At 38.9% G+C, this 22,208-nt stretch overlaps 2 protein-coding genes across 5 annotated transcripts in view; one reads left to right on the top strand and one right to left on the bottom strand.

Annotated features, from left to right (window-relative positions):
• The window catches only part of LRFN4 (leucine rich repeat and fibronectin type III domain containing 4), a 32,855-nt gene extending 20,014 nt beyond the window's left edge, over positions 1-12,841 (top strand). The window contains exons 2-3 of the mRNA XM_089689963.1: positions 308-1,707; positions 11,114-12,841. Of these exons, the coding sequence (XP_089546089.1) occupies positions 326-1,707; positions 11,114-11,894 (2,163 nt within the window). The 5' untranslated portion in view covers positions 308-325 and the 3' untranslated portion in view covers positions 11,895-12,841. The remainder of the gene's footprint in view (positions 1-307; positions 1,708-11,113) is intronic.
• Positions 1-22,208, bottom strand: part of PC (pyruvate carboxylase) — a 1,112,699-nt gene that overhangs the window by 121,396 nt on the left and 969,095 nt on the right. The gene's annotated exons all lie outside the window — the stretch shown is intronic.

Raw genomic sequence — 22,208 nt, 5'->3', positions numbered from 1 at the left:
AAAATCTCCTCAAAGTGTGTTTCAGTAAATGTTAGACATAATATAGTTGGGGAGGGGAGAAAAAGAAGTTTAAAGATTCCATTCTTATGATAAATATTATATTTTATGTCTCAAAAGTATGTATTCAGTAATTTCTAATTATTAATAAAGTGAAAATTATATTGTTTGAAATTGCAAATAACATTGTACACACTTCAAGAATTCTACAATTGTGATTTCCAAAACTAATACCTTTAACACAACAACTGAATGAGCAAACGCACAAAGCATACATAATTAACATCATCCTATTTTTTTTTCTTTACAGGGTAATACTTAATCTACCATGGAAAAGTTGGTCTGGGGTGTTCTGCTGGTAGGAAGCCTTGTGACCATTGTCCATTCTTGTCCCTTTCATTGTACCTGCCAAAACCTTTCGGAGTCGCTCAGCACGCTGTGTGCCAATAAGGGGCTGCTTTATGTCCCACCTAACATAGACCGCAGGACTGTGGAGCTACGGTTGGCTGACAACTTTATTCGAGTGGTAGCACAAGAAGACTTTCTCAACATGACAGGTTTGGTTGACCTCACTCTATCAAGAAATACCATAGATATGATTCAACCTTATGCCTTTGGTGATCTTGAGAGCCTAAGGTCTTTGCACTTGGATGGAAATCGTTTAACATCCATTCATGAGGAAGCTTTACGAGGATTGCTGAATCTCCAGCATCTTATTATCAATAATAACCAGCTTGTGACAATCCCAGTGGCCACTTTTGATGATTTCATTCTTACTTTAGAGGACCTGGACTTGTCATATAATAATTTAATTAGTGCCCCATGGGAGGCTATTCAGAACATGGTTAGTCTGCATACACTCAATCTTGACCATAATCTCATAGACTATGTAATGGAAGGGACATTCTCTGAACTATACAAACTTTCAAGGCTGGACATGACATCTAATAGGCTACACACACTACCTCCAGACCCTCTTTTTGTTCGTTCCCAAACTGGAGTAGTTAGCCCTACCCCTTACACATCCACAATAGTGCTCAATTTTGGTGGTAACCCATTTCACTGCAACTGTGAACTCTTATGGTTACGGCGACTGGTGAGAGAGGATGATATGGAAACATGTGCTTCCCCTCCACAATTAGCAGGACGTTATTTCTGGTCTATACCAGAGGAAGAGTTTACTTGTGAGCCTCCTCTTATCACTCGTCATACACATCAACTCTGGGTACTTGAAGGGCAACGGGCAACACTAAAATGCCGGGCAATTGGAGACCCAGAACCTGTTATACACTGGGTATCCCCAGATGATAAGATAATGCCAAACTCTTCTAGGACTGCTTCTTACCGAAATGGAACCTTGGATATACTGGTCACCACAATCAGGGATGATGGAGCCTATACCTGTATAGCAATTAATGCTGCTGGAGAATCAACCGCCCAAGTTGACCTCAAAATGATTCCTTTGCCTCATCGCAACAATGGAACAGTTAGTGTACTGAGACAGGACCCTGGTTCATCTGACATTACTACTTCATCCAAGACATCAAGCAACACCACAGAAGAAAGAAAGACAACAGAAAATGCAGTAGTGGTGTCTGATGTAACTTCTTCCTCTGCATTGGTACGGTGGTACATGAACAGATCAGCCTATGTAGTATGGATGTACCAGATCCAGTACAATTGCACAGCTGATGAAACATTGGTATACAGGTAAGACAAAACAGATAAAAAACCTTCATAATGTAAATTGTATCACTGACAAAAACTACCTTTAAATGTAAGTTTTCTCAAGTAATTAAATAAGATTAAACCAAAGTTAATAATTTTGCTTTTGGTGGAGGATAGAGTGATACATTGTGGATTAAAGTATATTAACCTTTGCAGAGCACTATTCACATTAAATTTCATTAAATTCTTTTTTCACTTTTTGTTATTTCTGCCTATGACACTGAGGTGCTTCTCCAGTTTGAATTAAAAGGGAACACTCTGATAAGTAGAAACATGGCTGCTGTGCAAATGGAAAGAACAGTTTTACCAAATACCTGGCCCAGATACCCTTCACTGAAAAAAAAATAGTTGTAGGCGCTGTCTAGTTTTAGAATAACAGACATCCGCTTAACAGCTTTTTCATTAGCTTCTAGAATAGCTACATCTTTCATATAAAACAAGCCTAATTAAGTAATACCACTAGGTATTTTAAACTCTTACAAAACAGAGAAATAAATAACAGAACAATGCTTGCATTATATAAACAGTACCTCCCCTTGTTCTCCCCTTCCCCTGGTCAACATGCAATTAAAATGTATTTTGTACTGAAGAAATTCCTCGTTTGAGACCCAGTGATGTGATCAATGGGTCTGTCAGCTTGTTTCTGCTCCATGTTTGGTAGGAGGGATGGAAAACTCCTGTAAATGTCACAGTACACTGCCTCAAATCTTCTCTCATAAATATTTTATAAAAGAACACATCCCCAACATCCCTTTAGACATACACTTTCATGCTGGCCACTGTGTGCTGAATACTTTGGCTGTTTAATCTGCACACAATTATACACAAACCTGTACTTCTGTACAAGATAATAAATTGATTTCTGAACTGATGACATGTCCAGTAACTAAAACAAATTGTTAAAACTAGCTTAAATCTTTGGATCAATAAGGGTACAAAGGTTAGTTCTAGCAGCATATACTTTGCTAAAAAGGCTAATGAAGAATCTTCAGATGTGCAGCACAGGGCAAAAGTGATACATCAGCTCAGCAACACTCCTGTGGCCATGCGTCAACCTCTGTGACAGCTGTGCACTCAGCTCACTGCATGCTCAACCAGGAGTGCTCCGAGTTTAGCGAATGTGGCTTAAACCTACACTCTGCAATTTTCTAGAAAGCTACATAAATTGTGTGTATTGTCAAATTGTGTGTATATTATGTGTATATTATTGAGTGTAAACTATGATTACTGAAGTAGAAACATCGGAGAAAAACAATAGTGCAAGTATATAAGACTTGCAAACATGGATGTTTCTAGTAATTCTTACAGTAAAGGTTGTTCATACACTGTTACATAATAATTATGCATCAACTGCAATGAAGCAGTGACCTATGCCTGCATCAATCAACATGTCAACTGGTTCACAATGGACATCTTGACTGAAACACTGGCAGTTATACACACAGTACAAAAGGTTAAGCATTCAGTAGAACATGTAAGTCATTGGCAAATTGGTAGTGACAGGTTTAATGATTTTAGGGCTTTACAAGCTTATTAGGTGAAGGGGCAGTTTTAGCTGAAAACTGCAAGCACATTCTAGTGATATACTCTTAACAGGCCCCTGAATGAAGTATTCAAAGCAGCTTCTTAAACAGATTGTATAATAGCTATGTATGATAAATATTTTAAAAAATCCCTAAAGAAAACACACCATAATAATGTATTTGCTATTTACATGTCACTCTACTGACAATATTCTTATCCATTGCAACTAATAGGTGTATTGTGAAAAAACACAATATAGATGGTGCTGAGAAGCAACAATAAGCACCGTGACATATGAATACAACATTATTAAAAACTCCATAAAGTGCATAAAATGAGCACTATTGTGGCAGCTCCCCATATAGTGAAGCACGACTCTATAGAAATGAAAAAGGGAACAGAAGGGGGTGCCAGCCTAAATGCAGTATTAACTACTTCCCCTCTGCCCTAGAGAAGAAATACTGCTACAGGGCAGCAGGGGTGCAGAAAATCACGTACATACGTGATTTTGCAGTTCCAGGTAGGGGTCGTGTGCGACTTTGGCTGTCAATCACCGGGTCCTAGACGGTGATTACTTGACTGCACCCTGTGATCGGCAAGTATCTCTGATGGGGGAGAGACCTGTATGTAAACAATACAGATCTCTCCCCTGCCAGCTTCTGCACACTGCTTTGTATGGCTCTGCATAGCAGTGTGCTTAAAGTAAAACACAGACACAGCCCACGTAGTAAAACAGCACACAGTTAACCCTTTGATCGCCCCACATGTTAACCCCTTCATGTCCAGTGCCATTAGTACAGTGTCAGTGCTTTTTATTAGCACTGATCACTGTATTGGTGTCACTGGGGATGTCAGTGACACCAAATCAGTTCCTACCAGTGTAAGAAAGCACGCCGCAGTCCTGCTATAAGTTGCTGATCTCCGCCATTACTAGTAGAAAAAAAAAAAAACATTCCAGTATCTCTACCGCCATTTGAACCAATTAATTTACATGTACTGGGATTTTATTTTTAGCAAAGACGTAGCAGAATCATTTTGGCCTAAATTTATGACGAAATTTGATTTTTACATCTTTTTTACTGGATATGTTTCATAGCAAAAAGTCAAAAATATTGTTTTTTTATCAAAATAGTCAGTATTTTTTTGTTTATAGCGCAAAGAATAAAAACTGCACAGGCGATCAAATACCACCAAAAGAAAGCTCTTGTGGAAAACAAAAAAGGACATAAATTTAATTTAAGTGCAGTGTTGCATGGCCGCGCAATTGTCAGTTAAAGTAACACTGCGCTGTATCGCAAAAAATGGCTTGGTAAGAAAGGGGGGTAAATCCTACCTGGAAATGCAAAAATATGTATATACGTGATGTTGTGCACTCGTCCCTCACTTACTTTCTGGCAGTTTGCTACTATAATTCCATTAAAATTCCAAGGCTGATCATGTCACTATACCAGACAAACTTAGTTTTAAAGAAACAGGAGGTGAATAGTATACAGTACATGTCCATGCCCATCAGTACCGCCTATCAGTGCAGCCTTATCAGTGCCTCCCCATCATGGGCCATCAATGCTCATCAGTGCAGACTTATCAGTACCTATCAGTGCAGCCTCATCAGTGCACATCAGTAAAGAATAAAAATTACTTATTTGCTAAATTTTAGAACGGATATAAACAAAACTTACTGTCCCAAAAATGTTCAGTCTTTTTTCATTTGTTTAAAAAAAAATTAAAACCCAGTGGTGCTTAAATACCACTAAAAGAAAGCTCTATTTGTGTTAAAAAAAAATATAATGTAGTTTGGTTACAGCATTGCAAGACCGTGCATATTGTCAAGGTGTCACAGCACTGAAAGCTGAAAATTCGCCTGGGCAGGAAGAGAATGAAAGTGGCCAGTATTGAAGAGGTGAAATACCACCTAAAGAACACTCTATCCATTAAAACAAAAATTATATATATATATACTTATATACTGTATATATACGTAGACACACATATACAAAACTGTGCAAAAGTTTTAGGCAGGTGTTAACAAGCTATAGAAGTGTTAACAGTTTATTTTTTTTATGAATTAACAAAATGGCAAGTATATGAACAGAAGACAAATCCAAATCAAATCAATATTTGGTGTGACCACCGTTTGCTTCAAAACTGCATCAGTTCTTCAATTCTTCTAGGTACACTTGCAAATAGTTTTTAAAGGTACACAGCAGATAGGCTATTGCAAACATTTTAGGGAACTAACCACAGACCTTCTGTGGATGTAGGCTGCCTCAAATCCTTCTCTTTCTTCATGTAACCCAAACACACTCAATGGTGTTGAGATCAGGGCTCTGTGGGGGGTAAACCATCAATTCCAGGACTCCTTCTTTACACAAAAAATAGTTCTTTATGACATTGGCTGTGTGCTTGGGGTCCTTGTCCAGCTGCAGAACAAATGTGGGACCAATCCCATGCCTCCCTGATGGTAAGGCATGATGGATAAGTATCTGCCTGTATTTCTCAGCATTGAGGACACTATTGGTCGTGACCAAATCTCCAACACTATTTGCAGGAATACAGCCCCAGACTTGCAAGAAACCTCCACCATGCTTCACTGTTGCCTGCAGACACCCATTAATGTACCTCTCTCCAGCCCTTCCATGGGAACACACTGCCTCCTGCTACAGCCAAATATTTCAAAGTCTGACTCATCAGTTCAGAGCACCTGCTGCCATTTTTCTGCACCCCAGTTCCTATGTTTTCATGCATAGGATGTGAAAACAAGGCTAAGTTACTCAACTATACATGAAAACATAGGAACTGGGGTGCAAAAAAATGGCAGCAGGTGTTCTGAACTGATGAGTCAGACTTTGAAATACTTGGTCGTAGGAGGAGGTAGTGTGTTCACGAGGAAGGGCTGAAGAGTGGAATAATGAGTGTCTACAGGCAACAGTGAAGCATGGTAGAGGTTCCTTGCAAGTTGGGGACTGCATTTCTGCAAATGGAGTTGGAGATTTGGTCACGATCGATGGTGTCCCCAGTGCTGAGAAATACAGGCAGATACTTATTCATCATGCCATACCAAGTTTATTCTGCAGCAGGACAATGACCCTAAACATACAACCAATGTCATTAAGAACTATCTTCAGTGTAAAGAAGAACTAGGGGTTCTAGATGCAATGGTTTTGCCCCCACAGGATCCTGATCTAAACATCATCAAGAATGTCCGGGATTACATGAGGCGACAGAAGGATTTGAGGCAGCCTACGTCCACAGAAGGTCTATGGTTAGCTCTCCACGATGTGTGGAACAACATACCTGTTGAGTTCCTTCAAAAACTGTGTGCAGATGTACCTAGAAAAAAGTATGCGATTTTGAAGGCAATGGATGGTCACACCAAATATTGATTAGATTTGGATTTCTCTTCTGTTCATTTACTTTCCATTTTGTTAATTGCTAAAAAAGAAACTATTTGCACTTCTATCTTGATTTACAGCATTTTTTCCACACCTACTTAAAACCTTTGCTACTGTATATATACTAATTTGTTCAGTGTTGCATGATGAAGTAATTGTGAGCAAATTATCACAACACTGAAAAATGACTTGGTAATGAAGGGTAATATAAGACAGTCCTTAAGTAAAGTTTGGACCTTGGGTGAATGGTTTGACCCAAAGCAGAGGTGCAGGCAAAATAAAATAAATAAAAGTCAGCAGCTACAAAAACTGTACCTGCTGACTTTTAAAAAACTCTCACCTGTCCCTTGATGCCCTGTCCTCATACTGTCTGAGTAGCGCTGCGCTTTGTGAATGGTCCTGTAGTCTTCTAGGACCTGTCACATTTTCCAAGACTACGCAGCGGAAGTAGGAGCAGGTACCCATCAAATTAGGGTCCCCCCTCCCACCTGCCCCACTCCCTAAAGGTGCCAATCCTTAACGGAGAGCAGGGGAAGAAGCCTTAAACTGGAACTTCCTCTTTTGGGTGGAGCTCTGTTTTAATGAGGAATTATTGCATCTACCAACAGGTAGCTTGCATCAAGATGAAAAAAAAAAAAATAATACGGTTAGGATAGGCTGACAGGAACTTCAGAGCATGGCCACGTTAGTATATGCTGATCTGTGATGATGGTTTGATAAAACCAACCAACAGTACTTTTTATTTAACAATTACATATTGAGAACAAGAAATGATAGTAATCACAACAAACTTTAATAATAAATTATATTCCCCTTCCCTTTCAGTTTATGCTGGTTAATGATATTTTAACCAGAAGAAACTAGATAGTATAGTCACCGAATACCTGAATAGTACTCTTTCACTTAAAACTGCTTACTTTCTGGATTCATAACATTTAACTAGAGGTTTACTTGAATATTCAGCTTCTCAGTAAGATGCAATTGTAGGACAAGTTACATTAGTAGTAAGGTTAAAGATATGGTTCTACAGCGGGCAAAATGAGCAGTGAACACGTTACCATTTTTCTAGGTAAATATATTACATACAAAGAAACCAAAACAAATACGTTCAAAAATTATTGATTTTTATTTTATTAGAAACTATTAGTAATGTGTAATAAAATAGAATGACACAGGGGAAAAGTATTAAACACATGAATAAATGGAGGTACACAAAGTCATGGAAAGCCAAGACACCAACTGAAATCTATCTGTAATTAGAAAGAAATCTTGCAACTTGTCAGTGCAAATTAATATCAGCTGGTTCAGTCTCAACTGATGGTGTATAAAAAGATGTCTCATTTTCAAGGGGTCACACAACAAACATCTCATGACGGGGAAAAAGCAAAGAGCACTCTCAAGACCTTCACAACCTTATTGTTGATGGCAGTGGTTACAGAAGGATTTCTGAACTTCTGAATGTGCCAGTGAGCACTGTTGATACCATAATCCGGAAGTGGAAAGAACATCATTTCACCATAAGCCAGCCATGACCAGGTGCTCCCCGTAAGATTTCAGACAGAGAAGTGAAAAGAATTGTCCAAGAGCCAAAGACCACTTGTGGAGAGCTTCAGAAAGACATGGAATTAGCAGGTAGGATTGTTGCAAAGAAAATAATAAATAATGCACTCAACCACCATAGCCTGTATGCATGCTCACTACGCAAGACTCCATTACTGAAGAAAAATCATGTTGAAGCTCCTTTAAAGTTTGCTACACAACATTTCAACAAGCCTGTGAAATACCGGGAGAATATAGTCTGGTCAGATGAGACCAAAATTTAACTCTTTGGATGCCATAATACACACCATGTTTGAAGGTCAAATGGCACTGCACATCACCCCAAAAACATACCAACAGTGAAGTTTGGAGGTGGGAACATCATGTGTGGGGCTGTTATTCAGCATAAGGTACTGGCAAAATTCATATCATTGAAGGAAGGGTGAATGGAAAAATGTTCCAAGACATTCTTGATAAAAATCTGCTGCCATCTACCAAGATGATGAAGATAAAATGAGAGTGGACATGTCAGCAAGACGATCCTAAACACAAAGCCAAGGATACTCTCAATTGGTTTCAAAGAAAGAAAATAAAGCTGCTATAATGGCCCAGCCAATCACCTGACTTGAATGCAATAGAAAATCTATGGAAAGAACTAAAGATCAGAGTTCATAGAAGAGGCTCACAGAACCTTCAAGATTTTAAGAATGTTTGTGTGGAAGAATGGGCCAAAATCACACTCGAGCAATACATGTAATGGGTTTCTCCATACAGGAGGCATCTTGAAGCTGTCTTTACCTACAAATGATTTTTTACAAATGGTTAAAGAAATTCCACTTAGCGTGTTCAATACTTTTTCCCTGTGTCATTCCATTTTATTACACAAAACTTAATTTCTGAACTTATTTGTTTTGGTTTCTTTGTATGTATGGATTGCATGGGTTGTTACTGACATGTGGTGAAAATCGTATGTCAATAGCACCTGTAGAAATATATTTACTGAGAAAAATTATGACATGCTTAATACTTATTATACCCGCTGTTAATATTTAGGTGTGTCTATGATATTTACTTCAACTTCTGAATGCACAGATGTTTACAGAATAATTTTAAACAACCTACAGTACAGTAGCTTGATTTATCTGCAGTGGAATGTTCTGTGTCACGAAGCCTGTATTGGTCCTAAAAGCAAGCATGCCAGAATGCACTTACATCCCATTAATGAGCTCCATTTCTGTTGTTAGCACACCCTACCAAATTGTGCATTCATAGACACCTAGCAATTGCTCTGCATTACAATAATTATTTCAAAGTGTATTAACTTAAGAATAATAATAATAATTAAGATAATGTGGCAATTGATGTATTCAGTGAGAGCATATCTATTTGGCTGGTTATGACTTTAGCAAAAAAAAGAAAAAAATTAAAGTCAACTCTGAGCATTTGTCATAATGTAATTTCTATTAAAAGCACATTTGTCCTTACATATGCAAATTTGAAGAATTTAATGACTAATTAAAATTCCATTAGTGTACATATTTACAATGGGTTATTATATCTTTGCACAGTCTATGTACATATCTACATATAGAATCAAACATATATAAGATACTAATAATTTTATTGCTTTGGCTGTCCTAGTTCCCGGTTTGATTTTATCGCATCTGACACATTTTTAAAGAGAAAATCTGATTACAGAATCGTCATAGGTCATTTCAGTACAGTAGTATAAAGTCTGCAGAAGAGTAAAAAGGGGGGAAAAAAGGAGTCATAGACTTGTTTTGTGGGAGAGGTCCAACATTGTGCCAGTAATAGCTAATTCCCTAAAGATTAGAAAATGATGGGCCTCCACAGTCCTCAATTTGTAGAGTGATGACAAAGTGATTAATATGGATTTGGGGCAAAATCCAAGATTGTGAACTAATCTTTGTTAGTGGCTGAGACCTATATGGTCCAAATTGATAATAAATCTCTTAAGATTTGTTTTACCATATGATTGATCTCTTGACAGTCATTCTCAACAAATTAAAAAAAGATGGAAAGCGTTCAGTTTGATTTTAATATAGACTACAATGTCTTGGCAAGAAGCCAAAAAGTCCTTGTTCATTACTGTAAATGAAGCAAGAGAGGCTAGGTGCCAGCAGCTGTATTAAAGCCAGCCTCACTTAACCAGAGTTCAGTGGAAGTCTGGGATTCCTCCAGAGGTTGTTAGGGGTTTCATGAGCAATGGCAGACTGATAATTTTTACCAACTACCCATATTAGGGGCAGAATTTTACATTTGCATACAATAGTGGTAGGTCAGTTCTATAGTAATCGCCAATGCAAGGTGGCAGTATACTAACTGTTATATTAGAGGGCACTTTTCTGGTGATCCCTAATTTAAAATTAAACATCTCCATTGACCACCAGTGTAACAAAATTTTTCTTCTATTGATCACAAGTGTTAAAAGGCATATTCCCTACTGATCACCACAGTAAGAGGACATTTTTCTACTGGCCTCCAATGTAAGGAGGCATGCCTCTACTCTACATGCTACAATTTTCATTTTTTTTTTCCAATTATTTTTCTGCTCCTTTATTCCATTATTACATTCTATCAATATTCATTATTACTAGTGAAAGTATTTATTTGAGCTTTAGAGCAGGAGGGGTGATGACAAAATGACCCACTGCTGAGACAAACGCATATTGTTGTTTTCTTTAAAACTTTCTATAAATCACTGATCACATTAATGTACAGTAATGTAATGTTGAGCTGTGCATGACAATCAATATAGCTCTTTTATTTTCAAAGCGAACAAGCTGAAGCTAGAAGCGGATTTGTTGATATATACAGCTTCTCCGGATTCTTTATGCTTTGGTTTTAGTAAATCCCCACTCTGTTTTTCATTTTTATTAATAATACATTATTACTTTTTTTTTTTTTTACAGGATTCTGCCTTCCACAACCAAGCACTTTGCCTTGAAGCACTTAGTATCAGGAGTAGATTATGACCTTTGCATCTTGGCCATTTTTGATGACGTTGCAACTTCCTTGGCTGCTACTAAGTCCTTAGGATGTGTCCAGTTTTCCACAGCAGAGGCATACCCAGACTGCCGCTTACTGCATGCTCATTTCTTGGGAGGCACTTTAACCATTATTATTGGAGGAGTCATTGTGGTTACCCTATTGGTTTTTACGGTTGTAATGATGGTCAAATACAAGGTTTGCAGTACTGCTCGTTCAGACATTCCAAAAGTTACTAATGTATACTCACAGACCAATGGAAGCCAGATTATGCCCAATGGTATGCTTTTGCAATGCAGACTTAACAATGAGTCTGCCAAAGCCAGTTGTTCTCAAGTGGTGTATAAAGAAGATACTGGAAGGGTTATACATGGAGTGAAACCTCAACGTAGAAGGACTCGACACAGAGAAGCATCCGAGAAACAAGAAGACAAAACTATTAAGGCTTCAGATTTTAAGGGACTAAATGCAAGATCAAGCCCTGAGGCTGGTTTTGTTCTTCAAAAAACCAAACGTAGCTGTTCTGTAGATATGGGAGAGATGGCAACCACCACTTGTTACAGCTATGCCAAACGACTAAGCATTATATGGACAAAGAGAAGTCAGTCTGTCCATGGCATGCTTTCACACTGCGGGACTGAGCTACCCAAGGGAAAACCAGTTTTATTTACTGGTTCAGATGAGCTTGAAGAAAGTGTAGTGTAGAAAATGCCAATACTTCAGTGTTACAGCAATCCTTTCCATGACACAGGTGCAAGGATTAATTTTGTTGCGGTAGAACAGAAAAAAACACTGTTTTATTCTTTATCAATGAGCCATGAGCAAGCATTTTTTCCTCTTCAGCATGAGGAAAGAAGAATATTTAATTTTTAATTTGGTATTAAATTTGGTTGATTGTGTAACTGCCTGGATCTTGCCACACAACTTATGGAAACATTTCATCAATTCTAAAAGGAAACTTTTTGATTTGGTTAAGGTATGTGATATTCTCATTGGACATGAGGGCACCCTTTGATGTTCCCCTAAAATGCATAAAGAAGATTACCTTTCCTAAGTAAAGAAGTGTGCTCTTCAGAATGTATATCATTTGGAGCCAAAAATAAATAAATTGCCCAAACAAGGAGGTATGTAAGCACCCTTGAGCAAAGCCAAATTGAAAACAGGAAAATGAAAACTTAAAGCAAAATTAAAGATGTGTTAAAGTCACATTCACAGATGTTCAAAAGGTACCACTGCCTTCCCAGTATATGAATATGGATATAAAAAGATCAGGTTTGTGCACAAGCCAAGGACAAGATTTTGATTTATTTTACTTGAAACATTTTTTTTATCAATCATATAACTAGCACAAAGCCACAGCGATTCTGACTACTCTTCTGGCGAAGGATGGATATGAGTGTATGTGTGTATACTGTTCAGAAATGTAATTGAAAAGGAACAGCAGTGGACCATCTGATTTTGCCATTAAATTATCTGCTTTCTCCTGATTTACAGGCAAGTTTACCTTTTTCATAAATGCAAATATATCACACAGCAAGTTAAAATGACTGCAGCACTTTAGAGTTTGAGTTCTCACAAAAGTTATATATATAAATATCTCTACTCATTGGATTTTTTATATAATTTGCCAATAAAATAAAATTACAGAAAAACTGGTGTCTTGACTTTAAACAACTAAAGAAAACATGGTTGGGTGTAGCTGATTGTTAATGTCAATATTGACTTCTGCTTATCTTGGGTTGTTATTTTAATGTCCACTTGCTTATGTTTTGCTCAAACAGCATTGAAAATTCAATCCAGAACTAGGCAAGTGCTTAAATATTTATGGGATGCACTATAACCTCATTTCATAAGAAAATATACAAATTATAATGCTCTTCATGCTTACATAAAAGCCTTGCTATATTTGAAAAAACAGCTATGGTATTGTATTTTGGTGATAAACTACAAAGAATTGTTTGGATCAAATAACATAATTTACTATGGTTTACTAACCATAAACAATTTTCAAATTACAGCATCTCATTATAAGACAGGTTTGAGCACCTTTTGGGACTTTTCCACTTAGCATGTAGGTAATTAAATGTTAGGATGGTGGGATACTTGTTCAATAATTTTATGGTGAGCCAGTGGTAAATACTGCCGTCTGCACACCTGACACTTCCTACTATTATATTTTAAGGGTCACTCACCAAGTTGTGACACATTTCCCAGGGTTTGTATATATTCGAAAACCCTCTGCTTTCATGCAAACAGTGGGCTGGCTCTTGAGGAGGAGTTATGACAATACAAAATGCCTTCATGGGCAGGTGGCATTTGTTTTCCATGCACTCTGTTCACACCATACATCTGAGGTGGTATGCATAAAAATGTAGCTCAATGAAAATGTGAACAAGCCCATAAAGTAAGACTGAAGTTCAGTATTATAATCAATGATGAGAATGAAGAATGCCAGTCACAGCCCCTTAGTCCTATTAATCCTCTGCCACAGCAAAAACCTATAGCAGAAGGTGGGGAGTGGTGCTGGGGAGGCATTGGAGGAGGACGATTTCAGCAAAAGGAGGGCAAAGCAACACAAAGGACACATTTCACTAAAGGTAAATAATGCTCCTTCTGCTGATTTTTTTTTAAATATTAAATAAAAACGTGGGCTTTGAATCAAATGTGTCTACCAAGCAAAAACACAGACTAGGAGCATCATCTTAAAAGGGAAAATCATGTTCTGTGTTCTCCTCTCATTCTAATATCACTTTTCTGACCAGGAATCCACATACCCTCTTATCCTCTTGTCCAAAAAATGTGTCTCAGTTGCCAATAAAGGAACTTTCACTGGACAGGGGGAATGGAGGGTGTGGGGTTTAAACCTGAAATGTGAAAATTCAAGCCCTTGCAAAGAGAAATCATTTTCAGAGGGTTGCACAAAGGAGTGATTTTATACTGAATAAATATAACAGTAAGCAGGTACCTGTTCTTTGAAAGACAAGGCACCTAATAGAAATGGAAAAAAAAAACTAAAGCAAAACATCAAAGGATTTGATAAGATTTGATTTTTTTTTGCTTTTCAAAGGCGGTATATAAGTAGATAATTTTGACCCTGAAGTGTATAGATGCAGACAAAATGTTTATATCACTAACATCTAAAGATTTCCACATCTGGTTACTTGCATAATAGTGTTTTGAACTCATCAGCACCAGTGTTATGCAAAATTAAGAGCTTTATGAATAAGCCAAAAGCAGAAAGGTGACTTATCTGGCCAAAGTATCACCTAATTTCCTCTCAACCTTACCATTTAATGGTCCTTACCCAGGTAAGATGGAATTTCTAGAGGTTTACTATCTCTTTGGAAATTTCAAGGAAACCAAGAAGGCCCCCCCAGAATGAGGCTATATAGAGAGAACCAGCCACGGTGTAAACAATTGTACAGCTTTATTGAGATCAATTTTAATATAAAGGCTAATTAGCCAACAATCCTCCAGACACCATTAAAAAAAAAGGCAAGATAACATTATCTCCTTAATAAAAACCAAACCCAGGCAGTGCACATCCACTTACATACGCTAGATATCATATACTCTGTCTCATATAGAGCATAACCAATCAGGCCAGAAATCTCCAGAGTAACAATCAATGGGTGCCGGTCTGCACAGTAGTGACTCAATTGGCTACCCAGACCTCAAACACTTGGAATTATATACTGACTGTTGACCAGATTTAATGGTAATCAACAGCAACATAGATGAATAACATATAGTACACATCTAATTAAAAAGGATATAGCCACAGTGGGACCAGATAAGGGCAGTGTTTGAAGTCCATGTCCAGAAACCAGAGACGGTGGGGTACCCAGGGGCGGACTGACAACTCATGGGGCCCCCGGGCAATAGGGGATCATGGGACCCCTGTGTCCTTGCCCAAACGCAAAAAAGCCTATGAAAAAGGTACCAGGGGCATCTCATGGGGCCCCCTATTGACCCCGGGCCCTCGGGCAGTGCCCGAGTTTCCAAATGATCAGTCCACCCCTGGGGATACCCCTTTAGGTGATGGAATGGTGGCCTGCCAGACTAGAGAGAGGACATGCTGGCAAAGCCCATAACCTGGGCATTTGTTGGTTGGAGGGCTGAATAAGCCAGCTCAGAGATGTCCATGTGTAGACTACGCCTTTAATAGGCAATCCTGAGGGGCACACATAATGATAGCAGAGTGGAGTTAAAGTTGGTCCATAGGGTGTAAATAATGACCCTTAAAGTAAGGTGAGGCCTCTGATCGTATAGTCTGACAATAATGTACAACAAAGATTGAGACAACAGCCACATAGGTAAGCCCGCAAGCTCTTACCACTCCAACGTGCTGGTAGTGCTCTCCTCAGTGATGTCTCGTCCTACACACAGGGGATATACTAAAGTGGATACAGGGTGTCCTTCTGTACTGAACCGTAAGTAAACGGCTTCCAAACACCAACCAAAGGTCATGCTACTGTGAAGTGCTCAATGCTGAGATCCATGTGTAGAAAGTGCGAGGGTATTTGCGCCATCCACACTGTTAGCGTTGGGCGGCTTGGAACATCACCGCCGGTGGGGGCATGGCCTAGAGCTTGTTGACGCTGCCTACGTCAACGCGTTTCGCCCACATGACCATGAGTTTTGTCAGGACACCAGGACTTACATACCCCGACCCTTTAAAGGGACTGCCGGCCCATTCAGCCAATTGTAATGGTGGGGGCGGTCCCATGTTTAAAAAGACAGCAGACATATATTCCTCAAATAATATTTAAAAGAAGGGAAAAACCACAGCCTGATTTTTACGTTTCTCACAAATCTAACCACATTTATACACATAACAAAGAAATGAAGATACACCATTGTCCCTACATTTCATTGAATTCCATAGAGGTAAAACAACTGGCCTGAGGGTCAAGGACTTTTATGCCACTGTGCTATTGAGGAAAGAAAAAAGTTGGATTTTCAAAATTCAAACTTCGATCAGTTTAGGATTTAATAACGAAATGAGTTTAAAGGTGTTCCTCGAACCATGAACTCCCCTCCCTTTCTTTTCCCCTTTTCCCTGTACCCTCTTTTTCTCTTATCTTCTCCCTCTCTTATCCTCCTCTTCCCTCTTCCTCTTTTTATTGTTCTATCCACTTACCCTCCCCCGCATCTCTTTTCCCCCTCTGAATTTATGCTGCTTCTTCTGTTCTTTTTCCTAATTTCTTGATATTTTTATAATTAGGTTTATTATCTTCTTGACTGATCACTGTTGTGGAGGCCTTAAATATCTATGTCCAGTTTCATATTTAATGTGACACTGAATTGATGGCTTATTAGCTTTCTGCATTGGGTGTATAAATGTGGTTAGATTTGTGAGAACCAATGTGACAAACTCCTGCGCTCCTACCTAAAAACTAATACCTACCAACAAAGGTAAAGCTGCTACATACAGTCATATACCCATAGACAAAAATTATAAATGAAACACAAATGATGCGCTACTACCAGAAAAATTCTTCACACATAAATGAAAAAGTGAAACAGTGCAAAATTAGTGACACAAATAACAAACACACAATATTAAATAGTGCCAAAAAACTCATAAATAATCACATGTGACAAGTGTCAATACGAGGTCCTAAAAGGACCAAATAACATAAATGGTGCCCCAAGTAATCCAATGGGATCCAATAGTGCTCCAAATGGTAGTAGCGCTGCATCATTTGTGTTTCATTTAGATTTGTGAGAAACTTAAAAATCAGGCTGTCATTTGGTATACCTTTTCTCTTCTTTTAAATATTACTTAGTTGGAATATATGTCTGCTGTCTCTTTAAACATGGGACCACCCCTAGCCATTACAATGGGCTGGCAGTCCCTTTAGAAGGCCGGGGTACGTAAGTCCCGAAGTCCTGATGAAGCTCACAGTCATGTTGGCGAAACGCGTTGACGTAGGCAGTGTCAACAAGCTCCGGGCCATGCCTCCACCGGTGGTGATTTTCCAAGCCGCCCGACGCTAACATTGTGGATGGCGGAAATACCTGCGCACCTTCTACACATGGATCTCTGCATTGAGCACTTCATGGCAGCATGACCTTTGGTTGGTGTTTGGAGGCCGTTTACTTACGTTTCAGTACAGAAGGACACCCTGTATCCACTTTAGTATATCCCCTGTGTGGAGTAAGAGACATCACTGAGCAAAGCACTACAAGCACGTTGGAGTGGTAAGAGCCTGCGGGCATACCTAAGCAGCGGTTGTCACAATCTGTGCTGTGCTTTATTGTCATGGACATAAATAATTTAATAAATATGGATCCCTATCCATTCCATATCCTATTCATGAATTGAGCATAAATCCAATAAATTAAGAGTTTGAGAGCATAAAAGTATTATTCAAGGGACTAAAATGCTTCTGTAGCTAGAAAGACACTGGTGTATTAGGAAAGAACTGTTAGAGAACATGGCCATTTTAGAACCCCCAAATATTTCAATTAAACAAGTCGCCCTCCTTACTGACCGTCAGATTTATAGAACTTGGAACTAGTAAACCAATACCTAGCATAAGAAAAGTGTATTTGCTTCTCTTTACTATTACTAGGTTTCTGGTTTTCACAATGTACAGACCATATTGCAAGGGCAGGAGGAAGGCAGAAGTGTCAACTGCCAAAAGGCCTATAGTCGTTGGGAGTTCCAATTCTAACTTTGATTCATGAAACTTTATTTCTTTTACTGCACATGTAATATTCATGACATTTGTTTGCTAACCAGTAGACAAGTGGTCACTACTGTGAATTAATGATGGGCTTGAAGTTCGTGTGGAATGAAAGTTCGACTCGAACATCGGCCATTCGTTGAGCTGTTCGTCCGCTGCACCCCGCAATGCACTGAGCTCAGACAGTGCATTGTGATTGGTAAAAGCAATGCACCTGACCATAGGCTCCACCCAATTGTTTACATCTGACTGGCAAATGTCATATAGTGGTGAGTGCTCAGCAGGTATAGATGGGTCTGCGGGCTTTTTCATTTTTAATATTGGCAAGTTGGTGTCATCATGACAACGCCGGACGCCATGATTGATGATGGATTACAACAATGGAACCTTTTTTGGCTTTTTTTTATTTAAGGACTTGTCAAAAACGGTTATGATTTTATTCACATTAACACTTTTTTGGTTAATGAGTAGGGGTATTATGTATCACATACTCATTCACAAGGGAGGGGCCCCCTTGGTAAAAGCGGCTTCCAGGCCTAAAGGGCCTGGTATGGCTTTTAGGGGGAACCCCACACACTTAAAAAAAAAAAAAAATTACTGTGCGGTCCCTCTTAACCTTAGAACCAGACCTAAAGGGTCTGGTAAGGATTGGGGAGGGGCACGCTGTTTTTTTTTTTTAATATAAAAATGTAATTTAAAAAAAGAAATGTCAGTCCTGCGGTAGGTTCTATACACTGAACAGATGTGCAACTTTGCAGGTAGGATTCTTTTTTTTTTTTGACTGCCCCTTTAAAAGCGGTACTTTTGAAATGTTTTTGTTTTTCACTGATTTATGTCCCTTAGGGCAGTACCCGAGTCCCCATACCCCTTTTATGGCCAATAACTTGCATATAAGCCTTCAAAATCGGCACTTTTGAATTTACAAGTTCGAGCCCCATAGACTTGCATTATGTTAAAAGTTTGCGGTCAAATTTTCATTAGGTTCAAGTGTTTGACCATAACCCAAACAGGGTGGTGTTCAGCCTTTCACTACTGTGAATGTACCTGTGCATATACAGTAGTACTGTAGCTGTCATTTAAAAGAAGATCTTGGGTAACCTGGTTCATATTTTGCATAAAGACTAGGAATTTAATTACTATACCCCTGCCTGTAATCCCTTTGTGAACCCCTTTCCAGGATCCTACATACCTACTAATCAACCAATTCAGATGTTAAAGCTGCTGCATGTCTGAAACCTCAGCTTTTGCATAAGAGAACACCATCCTGCATCTTATCAGTAACGCTTCAGAACAATAGTTCTGTATTCGTTTTCTGCAAGGAGACATTTAGATATGTTCTATTCTAAGAAAGCTCTACTGTGCTTTACTGCTTTTCAGTGGTTCAGCAGAGGTTCCTTTTAGCCCACCAAACCAAAAAAGGTGTATACTTTCTAATTGTTTATCATATGCTGCAGTTGACTTTTCAACACATTATGTCATTGGTTTGGATTTGCTTTACACATAGCTCCAGAGGAAACAGACTCCACATTTCAAACCACAGAAAACAAGTGAAGCAGTATTAATGGTTTATAAGCTACATTAAAAAAATAATAAAAATACTGTACCAAGACCATTACACGCACTTTCTACCCGGAAAGACAGTTTGTTTGTACTTAGCAATGGTATAACATCTATTTTTATAAAATGGTTTAGCTTTATGGTCCTAGGTCTTTTTTTTCAGCTTTAGTAACTATGTAATTATAACAGCAGGACATATCCGTTAAGGCTTACAGTCAAGTGTCTATCCACTGAATTGTTAACTGTAATTTCAATGTCAACAAACAGAAGTGCTCACATTATGATGAATGAGTATTAAACATTTCTGGTCACAACAGCTGGAGAATATGTGGAGATTACAAAAAAGGATATCCTGCTTCAAAGATGATTTCAAGATAAACTGTATGTAAACACAAGGTTTTGTAAATTTATATACGTATTCTTAAAGGGAAGCTCTACAATGCTCTTATGAATAAAAAAATATACTGATGTGTTCCCAAATAAGCTATCAGCATTTGGCAAAAACAAGCTACTGACATTTACAATTTTAATATCAATGTAATATATTTGCAGTGGGCTTGGGAACAAAACACAGCTGATCGAAGAATTAGGAAAAATACTGCCAGGTATCATGTGTATGTCCAAACCCAGATCTTCCAGGCTGGCTGTAGTCTAAGCAGAGGTGCACTGTGGTTGGGTACCCTAAAATATCCAGTGTTTTCTACACTAGAGCCTGATCTATGGGTACCTACAAAACACATTTTAGCTGTGATGGAAACAGTCTCTAAGGACTGCCAATGCAAGATACTGTACTTTTAAGTAATTTTATTTGTGTGTATGCCTGTCTGTGTGTGAAGGGGGAGTGGGTGTACATAGTACCGACATTCAGTTATGGCCAAAAATATTGGCACCCCTGCATTTCTGTCAGATAATGCACCACTTCGCCCAGAAAATTGTTGCAATTACAAATGTTTCTTTGTTTGTATTGGTGTGACACAAAAAAGTGGAGAAACGAAAAGCCAAAACTGACACATTCCACCCAAAACCCCAAAAATGGACTGGACAAGATTATTGGCACCGTCTCAAAATTGTAAGAAATAATTTAATTCCAAGTTTGTGATGCTCCTGTAATTTGTAATTAAACTCACCTGTATCAATTAACAAGTGTTGACAATATAGACATCACAAACAAAACCAGTTAAAATGGTGAACAAATGACTCAACCTTTTGTTGTGTGTCTATGTGTACCACATGGGAGTATGGAGAAGAGAAAGACCAGTAAAGAATTGTCTGAGGATTGGAGAACAAAAATTGTGGAAAAGCACAGACAACCTCAAGGTTACAAGTCCATCTCCAGAGATCTTAATGTTCCTGCGTCCACTGTGCGCAACAGTATCATGAAGTTGATCAAAGACTGCAACAAAGGATTGTTTGAATGGAGGCTAAAGAGCCTCGATCAACATCCAGACAAATTCAAGCTGACCTTCAGGCACAGGGTACAAATGTGTCAGCTCTACACTATACATCACCATCTGAATGAAAAGGGATGCTATGGTAGGAGATCCAGCAGGACCCCACTGCTGACACAGAAACATAGAAAAGCAAGATTGGAGTTTGCCAATCCTGTTTTTGAGAACATATGAAACGACTCCTGTGAAATTGTCTTACAGGAAGTATTTCTGAGAGAAACAGTCTCAGGACATCTTGTCACATAATCGAGAACTACCAGTATATGTCTTTGGCCCAACTTTACCAGGGGACAAACTGGGTACACTGCAATGTGCGTATATGGTTCTTCAGTTGTGGGTAGAGGTACCAAGAGGTTTAGGAAGTGCAACATCAGAGGGGTTAGCTGGAAAGTAGGGCAGGAAGCATAGTATCTATCTAGCCTCAGACTGCAACTCTGGCCAGTAAAACAGATCAGCTATCTGTACCTCTATCTTCTTGGTGCTCTCTTGTCTCCCAGTACTTCACTGTGATCTAAATTGAGCACCATCCACCTAAATAGCTGCTGGACCAGCAATTCCTCTAAAATCTCACCTTGGATTTCTGTAACAAATTATCAAATTGTAATTAACTGCAAAAAGAGGGAACCTTTTGTCAGCATTAGGCATTTGACAGTAGTAGGTGCTGGATAAGAGGTAGTATCCTCATCATCGTCGCCGACCATGACCTGTAATGTGGAAGTCTACACCCACAGAGGTCAGTTCAGAGTGTAGGTCTGAAACATTGTCATCAGCATTATCACCATCACCAATAAGAAATGTTTGCATATGCATTTCTGTACTCTTCAGGTTGGAATCAACCCTGGATGAGCTGAAGGAGATGTATCTTGTCCATCTTGTGTGCTGGTTCTAGAATTCTACAAAGTTGTAGATCGCAGTGCATTTGAAGAACCAAAGTCTCGTCATCATGTTCACCAGCTGATTTGCAGATTTTGGGCCTCCATGGCTGATCCAACACTGGCGACTGCAAGGCAGGGACCCCAGGTACCAGTCCATCAGCACCAGCTCCACAATTTGGGGACCAGACTGAGCCTCCCACTACAGCCATTCTTAAGCTGAAACAGGTCATGCATTTAGGACCTTGATATCTTCAGTTATGCACTGTTTGTTGTGCCCAGACAGTAGTAGTCATCCCAAGAAAGGGTAGGATCTCTGCTTTCAGCTCAACTGAGTTATTGATCTAACCAAGTGGAAGGTTGTAGTCCTTTTGTAGATTGCCAGAGATTAAAGGAGCAATGAGGCTGGTCCTCTGCTTTTGAGGTCACACCTCTATCTCCACCGCC

Source organism: Staurois parvus, unplaced genomic scaffold, assembly GCF_062004578.1.
Source record: "Staurois parvus isolate SC_StPar_1 unplaced genomic scaffold, SC_StPar_1.0 ptg000505l, whole genome shotgun sequence".
NCBI lineage: Eukaryota > Metazoa > Chordata > Amphibia > Anura > Ranidae > Staurois > Staurois parvus.
Note: the sequence above shows the minus strand (reverse complement) of the source record. Positions and strands in the feature narration are given on the sequence as shown.